Source organism: Micromesistius poutassou (genome assembly GCF_964030765.1).
Source record: "Micromesistius poutassou genome assembly, contig: SCAFFOLD_1718, whole genome shotgun sequence".
NCBI classification, from domain to species: domain Eukaryota; kingdom Metazoa; phylum Chordata; class Actinopteri; order Gadiformes; family Gadidae; genus Micromesistius; species Micromesistius poutassou.
This window is the reverse complement of record NW_028179504.1, coordinates 1-10,349: the sequence shown is the minus strand read 5'-3', so window position 1 is coordinate 10,349 and position 10,349 is coordinate 1. Positions and strand designations below refer to the sequence as shown.

The window sequence follows — 10,349 nt, the reverse complement described above, 5'->3', positions numbered from 1 at the left end:
AGACTGACAGAGAGAGGGAGAGAGAGAGCAGTAGACAGAGACTGGTAGCGATGGATTGAGAGATAGAGAGAAGGATATATAAATAGATAGTGAAACAAAGATAGAGAGAGAAGGTAAGTGAGAGAGAGAGAGAGAGAGAGAGAGAGAGAGAGAGAGGAAACGAGGGAGAGAGAAAGATAAAGATAGGTATATAAAGATAGAGATACATGAATAGAGACATTTACTGGGAGGCCGCCCAGAGAGAGTTTGAAGTGGTCAGCGTTTCAGTGAGGAACTAGATGAGGGGAAGGCGGAGAAAACGAAAGAGCGCAGACCTTGCCAAACGTTTTACTCAGCACTTCTGGAACCTCCAGCATTTTGCAACTTGCAAAAATCTCCGCGGTGGATGACGGCAATCGGCCTTAAGATTTAAAAACACTGTCTGGTATTATACAGAAAAGCAACGCGGGTTTGATTAATTCTGATTTGTGATTCTGGTTCTGAGTTCCTCTGAGTTAGTGGGGGTCTTTCAGCGTTAACGAACTCAATGACAGGGGCCTGTCCGCTCTGACAGAACGGCGCAGCTCAGCCTCTGAGCTGAACAGACAGCGTGGCAGAAAGGAACGCGCTCCTTTTTTAATTAGGAAGATGAATCACGGAGCATTGTTACTCATTTTACTCAGCTAATTGGCGACCCGATGAAAAGGGGTTAGAAAAAGTTTAGGTCGAGACCCTACGCTATAGGGAAAGGCTGCTTTAGAAGAACCATGCTGCTGCCAGGAGCAGCTGAGCAAGCATTCTGCTATCGCTGAACCAACAACCTTCCGGTAATCTTAAGAGATGGAAAAGGTATTTCTGGGCCAAGCGCCCCATACACGTGCTCCTCCTGGCTCCTCGAGTGTGGAGGTGTCCCTGAGCGAGACGCCCTCACCCTGACCGCTCCCTGACCCACCCTGAGCCGCTGCGTGGCTGACCCCCGCCCGTCGGTGTGTGAATGTGTGCGTGAATGAACGGGTGAATGTGAGGCAGTGTTGTACAGAGCTTTGAGTGGCCTCTATCGAGGCCGGTGTTTACTAGTTGACTTTACAAAAACCCTCAGCAGCCTGTAAGACACTTCGACGTTCACAAATTTAAATTCCCTGTCGATGCTGATGCTTCATTCCAGTCTTTTTTTTTCCACTGACTAATCTCAAATGACTTGGCCGTGAAAATGTTTTTTAATGCATAGATATGCCAGTAATACGCAGACGGAAGGCTGGCTTGGGGGACCCTAGCAAACATACGCTGGGCGGGCAGGCGGTTATTTATTCATAGGCTGGCTTCATTTCCATTTAAATATACGTGACCTGTGAGGGACGTCCTTACTGTTAGTGTTTACCGCCAGACAACGCAAACACAGAGCTGATGAGTTCACCCCCCCAGAGGAACAATACACTCTGGGTGTGTGTGTGTGTGCGTGTGTGTGTGTGTGTGTGTGTGTGTGTCCTAGCCAGTTTGTGTGTGCATTTCAGAAGCTTTTGCTTCAATATGTCCTCTGTTTGTATGTGTGTTTGTGTGTGTGTGTGTGTGTGTGTGTGTGTGTGTGTGTGTGTGTGTGTGTGTGTGTGTGTGTGTGTGTGTGTGTGTGTCTTGCTTGTTCTACACACACTCACAGGGGTTTCTGTGAGTGTGCGTGTGTGTGCATGCATACTCTCGTAATGATTTGCATTGTCTCTGCTTCTATGGTCTCAGAGTCTCTGCTGACTGAACCTGAAAGAGAGAGAGAGAGAGAGAGAGAGAGAGAGAGAGAGAGAGAGAGAGAGACAGACAGAGACAGAGACAGAGACACACACACACACACACACACACACACAGAGAGAGAGAGAGACAGACAGAGACAGAGACAGAGAGACACACACACAGACACAGAGAGAGTGTGAGGGTAAGAGAGACACAAAGAGCGAGAGAGAGAGAGAGAGAGCGAGAGAGAGAGAGCATCCTCTTCTTCTTCTACTGATGGTGGTTTCTTCAGAGCCACCAGTTGGACTAGCGATGAACAATTAATGAACCTTCTTCAAAAGCTGCCGCACATTCGAGATTCAGATGCACCCTTTTTAGACAGGCCCACGCACAGGTCGTTATCTCAGTCATATCTACCTTTGGAGAGAAGACGTCTTACATAAGAGCACGGCATCGAATCAAAGGCATCGACCCGGACTCTGAACCAGGTCAGGGTGAGCCAGGAGGACTGACGCCTCGCAATACGATTACCATAGAAACAGGCTGGTTACGTTCTCACAGCCACTAGAAAGCAGAGTTCAGGTCAGGGTTTAGGGCTCAGGGTTTGACTTCAGGGTTTGAGTTCAGGGTTCAGGTTTAGGGTTTAGGGTTTGAGGTTTAGGGTTTAGGATAAAGGTTTGAGAGGCGGGTGTTGTGACCCGTGCGTCGAGCCGTGTGTTCACGGAGAGTCCTGATGGAGGCTGACCGGGAGTCTCCTCATCACAACAACAGGCCCGTGTCCGGACTCCACCGGCCTTCGGTCAGCTCTTATCTCTCAGCGCAGACGCCAGCCAGACAAATCCAGCTGTGGCCATCAGGAGGGTCCTCCGTGGTCCACCTCACGGTGCAGAGATGATCTCTCAGAGAGCCGCTGTAATCTCTCCTCCCTCCAGTGGTTTCCGATCCGACACGTCACATGACTCATTCGCTACACATGAGAACATCACCGACACGGCGGTGATGTTACGCTGCGTGCGTTAACGGTCGCAGGTGGAAAAAGTCGGAAAAACGGGAAAACGCGTCAACCCCGACCCGCGGCGGCGGCGGCGGCGGCGACCCAAGTCGGAAAAAAACCTGGATGCTCACGCTAATCTAGAAGAATAGAGACAAGCCTTCAATCAGAACAGGGGGGCTGTTAGTGGTTTGAGTGCTAGACGTTCTGTGTCGGTGTATACTCGGTAACGAGTTCATACTTGAGTTCAGGAATCGGAATCTGTATCGGGAAGGAAAAAAAAGGTGTCGGAACATCTCTGCTCCTCCCCTCTCCTAGTTCCCGGGCCGGGGCGGTCCATGCGGCCTCCTCCTCCTCCTCCTCCTCCTCCTCCTCCTCCTCCTCCTCCTCCCCCTCCTCCTCCTCCTCCTCCGTGTCCGGGGCGAGGCCGGCGGCCATGAGGCTGGTGGTGAAGGCCGTCGACAGGATGAGATGCCTCCGGAAGCGTTCCACGCTCCCGGTCCTGGTCACCTTCCTCATCACCTTCCTCCTCTTCTTCAACCTCTACATGGACGACGAGTATGTGCTGGTGAGTCCCTCGGAGACCTGGACCCCCACCCTAGACCTGGAACCCCACCCTAGTGTTGAACCCCATCCTAGTGCTGAACCCCACCCTAGTGTTGAACCCCACCCTAGACCTGGAACCCCACCCTAGTGTTGAACCCCACCCTAGTGTTGAACCCCACCCTAGACCTGAACCCCACCCTAGTGTTGAACCCCACCCTAGTGCTGAACCCCACCCTAGTGTTGAACCCCACCCTAGACCTGGAACCCCACCCTAGTGTTGAACCCCACCCTAGTGTTGAACCCCACCCTAGACCTGAACCCCACCCTAGTGCTGAACTCCCTGAAGCGGTGTACATAGCATCGTGTAGCATCTTATCCTAGCTGTCTCTGTTGTGTACGGGGAATGGGTTAACCTAGTGATGGTTAGTGTGTACGGGGAATGGGTTAACCTAGTGATGGTTAGTGTATACGGGGAACGGGTTAACCTAGTGATGGTTAGTGTGTACGGGGAATGGGTTAACCTAGTGATGGTTAGTGTATACGGGGAACGGGTTAACCTAGTGATGGTTAGTGTGTACGGGGAACGGGTTAACCTAGTGATGGTTAGTGTATACGGGGGAATGGGTTAACCTAGTGATGGTTAGTGTATACGGGGAACGGGTTAACCTAGTGATGGTTAGTGTATACGGGGGAATGGGTTAACCTAGTGATGGTTAGTGTATACGGGGAATGGGTTAACCTAGTGATGGTTAGTGTATACGGGGAATGGGTTAACCTAGTGATGTTTAGTGTGTACGGGGAACGGGTTAACCTAGTGATGGTTAGTGTGTACGGGGAATGGGTTAACCTAGTGATGGTTAGTGTGTACGGGGAATGGGTTAACCTAGTGATGGTTAGTGCTTGGCTCTTGGTTCTATGAACATCCTTACTGTACCCACAGAGATATATTGTTGTTTCTCTTTCTCCTGACACATGGACTTATTGTGAGTTTCTTTGGATAAAAGCGTCTGATAAACCTGTGGTCCTCTGTGGTCCCTGGTCCTCTGTGGTCCCTGGTCCTCTGTGGTCCCTGGTCCTGTGTGGTCCCTGGTCCTCTGTGGTCCCTGGTCCTCTGTGGTCCCTGGTCCTGTGTGGTCCCTGGTCCTCTGTGGTCCCTGGTCCTCTGTGGTCCCTGGTCCTGTGTGGTCCCTGGTCCTCTGTGGTCCCTGGTCCTGTGTGGTCCCTGGTCCTCTGTGGTCCCTGGTCCTCTGTGGTCCCTGGTCCTGTGTGGTCCCTGGTCCTCTGTGGTCCCTGGTTCTGTGTGGTCCCTGGTCCTCTGTGGTCCCTGGTCCTCTGTGGTCCCTGGTTCTGTGTGGTCCCTGGTCCTCTGTGGTCCCTGGTCCTCTGTGGTCCCTGGTTCTGTGTGGTCCCTGGTCCTGTGTGGTCCCTGGTTCTGTGTGGTCCCTGGTCCTCTGTGGTCCCTGGTTCTGTGTGGTCCCTGGTCCTGTGTGGTCCCTGGTCCTCTGTGGTCCCTGGTCCTCTGTGGTCCCTGGTCCTGTGTGGTCCCTGGTTCTGTGTGGTCCCTGGTCTTCTGTGGTCCCTGGTTCTGTGTGGTCCCTGGTCCTGTGTGGTCCCTGGTCCTCTGTGGTCCCTGGTCCTCTGTGGTGCACAGGACCAGGGAAGGTGGCTGACGGTCCTCCTCTCCACAGGAGGCGGAGAAGCGGCCCCTGGGCGAGTTGCTGCCGCCCCCGGGCCCCCCCGCCGGCCCCCCCGCTGGCCCCCCTGGCCCCCCCGGGGGCCCCCCCCCGGGGCCCTCAGAGAGAGACGTACCCGGGCAGCACCGGGGGACGGCCGACCTCTCGGGGAGCATCAACGTGACGTACCGCTACCTGGCGGGCCTGCCCCTCAACCGCAGGAGTGAGTGGCCCTTCTCCCGCCCACGATGCTTACTGAGGCCCCCAGGCCCCCACTTCTCTCCCCTTAACGAGAACACTTGAGCCGTTTCTCAATACCAAGTACGCGGACTACGTTCTCGCGGACTTGGAAGTACGTACTTGGCAAGTCCGGACTTTCAAGTACAGACTTCCGAGAACGCGAGTACGCACTCTGCAATTGGAACTGCAGCGGACTCGATGATGCATTCTGGGATATTTAACGGTCCCAAGTCCACACGAGTCCCCTCCGATGCATCCTCGGTGGAACGGCCTCATCGAGAACGCATCGAGAACACACACAGGTTTTACGACAGTACTCGCGTACTCGCGTACTTGGAATTGGAACAGTGCTTGGGCTACCACTGATGACGTTTATCGAGAACGCAAGTACACGAGTACACACGAGAACACGAATTGAGAAACGGCTTTGCTTTGAGCGCCCTTAGCTGCAAGTCAGCTCCTGAGCTAGTCTAGCGTTCAAGGGCTGCACTCCCCCCTTACTCCATTAAGTATTGGGACACACTACCCCTTCACGGGAACGCGCAACATCTAGGGTTAGGGCTCAAATCTAGGGTTAGGGCTCAAATCTAGGGTTAGGGCTCAAATCTAGGGTTAGGGCTCAAATCTAGGGGAAGGGGGAGAATTGGGACAGGGCCTTGTTGTAATACTACTACTACCACTAATTGTATTAATAATACATTTAATTTGGAGCACCTTGAATGACACACAAAGACACTAGGACACACAGCTTTTTTACCAAAGAAGTTTAAAAGAGATACATATATATGCACATATACATACATACATATAGACATACTTGCATGCAAAAGGTATCCCTCGTCCAAAAAGAATAATAAAAAAAAGAATAAATATCAATAACCTAAAATAATAGGAAACTAAATAATAAGTTGATCAGAATCCAAGTGTGTGTGTGTGTGTGTGTGTGTGTGTGTGTGTGTGTGTGTTTGTACTACACAAACTCACAGAGGTTTCTGTGAGTTTAAATGTGACCATGCATACTATTGTCAGCAATGTTCTCCAGACCCCAACCAGATGTTCCTCTCACCGTTGAAGAGCTGAGTTGAGTTTAATCTGGTTTGTTGTTTTGAAGCATCAGTGTACTAGAGTGTACTAGTGTGTAGAGTGTACTAGTGTGTACTAGAGTGTAGAGTGTACTAGTGTGTACTAGAGTGTAGAGTGTACTAGAGTGTACTAGTGTGTACTAGAGTGCACTAGTGTGTACTAGTGTGTACTAGTGATCACTGGGTCAGGGCTACAGCCTGGGGGGTTGAACCCCATCAGTTCTTGTTTCTAACCCAGGCCTCGTCCACCACCCCAGGGTTCCTGACCATCGGCCTGTCGTCCGTCAAGCGGAAGAAGGGCAACTACCTGGTGGAGACCATCAGGTCCATCTTCGACCAGTCCAGCTACGAGGAGCTGCAGCAGATGGTGGTGGTGGTGCACCTGGCCGACTTCGACCTGGCGTGGTGCGGGCGGCTGGTGCGCGAGGTCTCCCGGCGCTTCGCCCACCACATCCTGGAGGGGCGCCTGCTGGTGGTGCAGGCCCCCGAGGAGCACTACCCGCCGCTGGACGGCCTGAAGAGGAACTTCGACGACCCCGAGGACCGCGTGCGCTTCCGCTCCAAGCAGAACGTCGACTACGCCTTCCTGCTGCACTTCTGCGCCGCGCTGTCGGACTTCTACGTCATGCTGGAGGACGACGTGCGCTGCTCCCGCAACTTCCTCACCTCCCTGCGGAAGGTCGTCTCCTCCCGCGAGGGCTCCCACTGGGTGACGCTCGAGTTCTCCAAGCTGGGCTACATCGGCAAGCTGTACCGCTCGGCGGACCTGCCGCGCCTGGCCCGCTTCCTGCTGCTCTTCTACCAGGAGATGCCGTGCGACTGGCTGCTGCTGCACTTTCGCGGCCTGCTGGCCCAGCGCGACGCCGTGCGCTTCCGGCCCTCGCTCTTCCAGCACATGGGCTACTACTCGTCGTACAACGGCGCCGAGAACAAGCTGCAGGACGACGACTTCGAGGAGGACCCGGACGTGGCGGACGTGCCCGACAACCCGCCCGCCCGCCTGCACACCAGCATCCGCGCGTTCGAGAGCTACGACGTGGGCCGCGCCTACAGCAGCGTGGCCGAGGAGTACTTCTGGGGGAAGCCGCCGTTCACCGGCGACTTCCTGGTGGTCGTCTTCAACGAGTCGGCCCGCGTCAGCCGCATCAGGGTCGTCACGGGGACGGACGAGCGGCGGAGCGACGTGCTGCGGCGCGGCGCCCTGGAGGTGGGGCGGAGGCTGACGGAGCCCGGGCAGGGCCGGCGGCAGTGCGCCTCCTACGTCACGCTGGGGGAGTTCCGGGACGGCTGCGTCGAGGTGCGCGACGTGCACCGCAAGGTGGGCTTCGAGGTGCAGTGCGTTCGGATCGTGGTGACGGCCGGGCAGCAGGACTGGCTCATCGTGAGGACGGTCAGTGTGTGGACCGCCCCACCCTCGCCACCCTGAGGACAGGTCACCCTCTGGACCGCCAGCCCTCTCCACCTCCTGGACCACCAGCCCTCTCCACCCTCTGGACCGCCAGCCCTCTCCATCCTCTGGACCACCAGCCCTCTCCACCCTCTGGACCACCAGCCCTCTCCACCCTCTGGACCGCCCAGCCCTCTCCACGCTCTGGACCACCAGCCCTCTCCACCTCCTGGACCACCAGCCCTCTCCACCCTCTGGACCGCCAGCCCTCTCCATCCTCTGGACCACCAGCCCTCTCCACCCTCTGGACCACCAGCCCTCTCCACCCTCTGGACCGCCAGCCCTCTCCACCCTGAGGACCATCAGCCTGTGGACCGCACTGCGAGCTGTGGAGGTGTTTGACTGTGGAGGTGTTTGACTGTGGAGGTGTTTGACTGGAGGTGTCTGACTGTGGAGGTGTTGGACTGTGGAGGTGTTTGGCTGTGGAGGTGTTTGGCTGGAGGTGTCTGACTGTGGAGGTGTTTGACTGTGGAGGTGTTTGACTGGAGGTGTTTGACTGGAGGTGTTGGACTGTGGAGGTGTTTGACTGTGGAGGTGTTTGACTGGAGGTGTTTGACTGGAGGTGTTGGACTGTGGAGGTGTCTGACTGTGGAGGTGTTTGACTGTGGAGGTGTCTGACTGTGGAGGTGTCTGACTGTGGAGGTGTTTGACTGTGGAGGTGTTTGACTGTGGAGGTGTCTGACTGTGGAGGTGTTTGACTGTGGAGGTGTTTGACTGTGGAGGTGTCTGACTGTGGAGGTGTTTGACTGGAGGTGTTGGACTGTGGAGGTGTCTGACTGTGGAGGTGTCTGACTGTGGAGGTGTTTGTCTGTGGAGGTGTTGTGTAGTGAGCGGTGACTCTGTGTTCTCGTCCTGAAGGCTTCAGTTTTCCTACGGGTTCATCTCGGGACGGCGGCTGTGGACGTTATTTCAAACGATCCATGTTTTATCGGATTGTCACATAATCTCTTTTTTTCTCTAGTTTTCCATTGATTTAATCGGTATCAATGATGTACAGTACAGCGTTGTTTTTCCAATGAAATGCAGATATTGATGACAAAAGAACCCTCCGGTCATCGTTAAGTTTTCTTCGTCCTTTGCCTCAGAATCCTCCGTCGTGTCGCTGGGCTCCTTGACTTTCAGCGTTGTTTCATTTCTCATAGAATTATGACGTCCTGTCACCAGGTTTTATATTACGTTGACGAGCCAATTCAGGAGCTCTCCATTAATGACATCACAATGTGGGCGTGTGTGGGTTGTGCGTGTGCGCGTGTGCGTGTGTGGAAAATCAAGGGCAAAATGATTGCGGGTCCATTATGGTCGTGGATCATTCATCGTCATTAGGTCTCCGTGGTTGGTTGTGGATCATTACTCTGGACTGATGGGGGGCCTGCGGTCGGGGGGGGGGGGGGGGGGGGGTGGGGGGGGAGTATGGGTCCGTCCTGATGGTCTGCGTCGCTCTGACCCCCAGAACTACCGAGACGTCCAGAACTTTAACGGGATTCATGTGGGACGGATGTGCCTCATAACAATAATAATAATAGGTCATGAATACGTTTCAGTTGTCTTCTGTGTTACTATCAGTTAATAATTTGGAGTCTGAGTATAATATTGTGTCTGATCCGGTCTCCCCTGATCGTAGTGTGAATGTCAATGTTTGGTTTACTTTGTTTTTATTAAAAAGGATATTCCAAAACACAAGTCGATGTAAAGCAATTATAGACAAGTGTGTGCACGTTTGCTTGCATGCAAAAATGCTCACACACACGCACACGCACACGCACACCTACATGTACACGCACACACACGCGCACGCACACACACACACACACACACACACACACACACACACACACACACCCAAGTGCATACATACACAACCGTGCAACTATGTGTGTGTCATCTTGGAAAAACACACACATCTGCAAAAAACAGCATTGCCAATTACACAGAGAGATTTATTTTAAAGGAGTTTTTAGGCTTGTATTTAATATGTTCAACCAACAACAAAATCCATTGACCACACACAATCCATATGGATTACACAGACGGAACTGCAGAATATGATGTTTGTGTACATTCTACACAATGCTGCCCTCTGGCGGTCATTCTAATGCATTACACAAAACGAGTTAACGTGAATTAAAAGTATTAATATTAGTATGATAATTTAAAAAATCGCCATTTACACCTATGGCCATAATTTACTTTAAAGTCAGTTCTAGCGAATTGATCATTGGATAATAGTTTATTTTAAATTCGGACAATCATAAACGCACCGCGACGTCATCATGCAGCGACGGCGTTTCTGTCAACAAAACGTATCCGTCCGCGCTGAACGCCAACCGAAACCTCTGCGCACTACTTTATTAATATCGCCAATAATATCGATCGGTAAGCCCGTGATGACGGCCCGGGTCAGCGCCAGGTAAGGGTCGATTTCTCCTCACGTCGGGGCTGTTGCGGGTCTCCAGGGCGGTTCGTGTTGAGCTCTAACCACTGTGGGTTCAGTCAGCTGGGAGCCGATGGGGTTATGATCACTGTTATCGATCAGTTATCGGTGTTATGGGGTCCACGACGGACGCGGACGTGACGAGGAGTGGTCGTGTGTCGGGGTGCGGGTCCATGTCGAGTGTGAAGGCCTGAACGTCCACGATCAAACTTTATGATCTGATGACATCCTGGCGAGGAGG

General features: G+C 53.4%; 1 protein-coding gene across 23 annotated transcripts; it reads left to right on the top strand.

Annotated features, from left to right (window-relative positions):
* The first annotated feature begins 2,788 nt into the window (after positions 1-2,788).
* LOC311372781 (alpha-1,3-mannosyl-glycoprotein 4-beta-N-acetylglucosaminyltransferase C-like) lies at positions 2,789-9,357 on the top strand. 23 transcript variants are annotated; one of them, XM_084489738.1, is made up of 7 exons: positions 2,789-3,257; positions 4,924-5,131; positions 6,488-8,043; positions 8,136-8,165; positions 8,240-8,303; positions 8,368-8,383; positions 8,494-9,357. In XM_084489738.1, exons 1-3 carry the CDS (start codon positions 3,126-3,128, stop codon positions 7,654-7,656), a joined length of 1,509 nt encoding a protein of 502 aa, XP_084345864.1. In that variant the 5' UTR covers positions 2,789-3,125; the 3' UTR covers positions 7,657-8,043; positions 8,136-8,165; positions 8,240-8,303; positions 8,368-8,383; positions 8,494-9,357. The 23 variants fall into 23 exon arrangements, with proteins under 23 accessions (XP_084345864.1, XP_084345865.1, XP_084345860.1 ...); XM_084489739.1 differs by having other exon boundaries at positions 6,488-8,089; positions 8,120-8,165; positions 8,272-8,303; positions 8,336-8,399; XM_084489734.1 differs by lacking the exons at positions 8,240-8,303; positions 8,368-8,383 and adding an exon at positions 8,336-8,367 and having other exon boundaries at positions 6,488-8,027; positions 8,120-8,165; positions 8,430-9,357.
* The last annotated feature ends 992 nt before the right edge of the window (positions 9,358-10,349 follow it).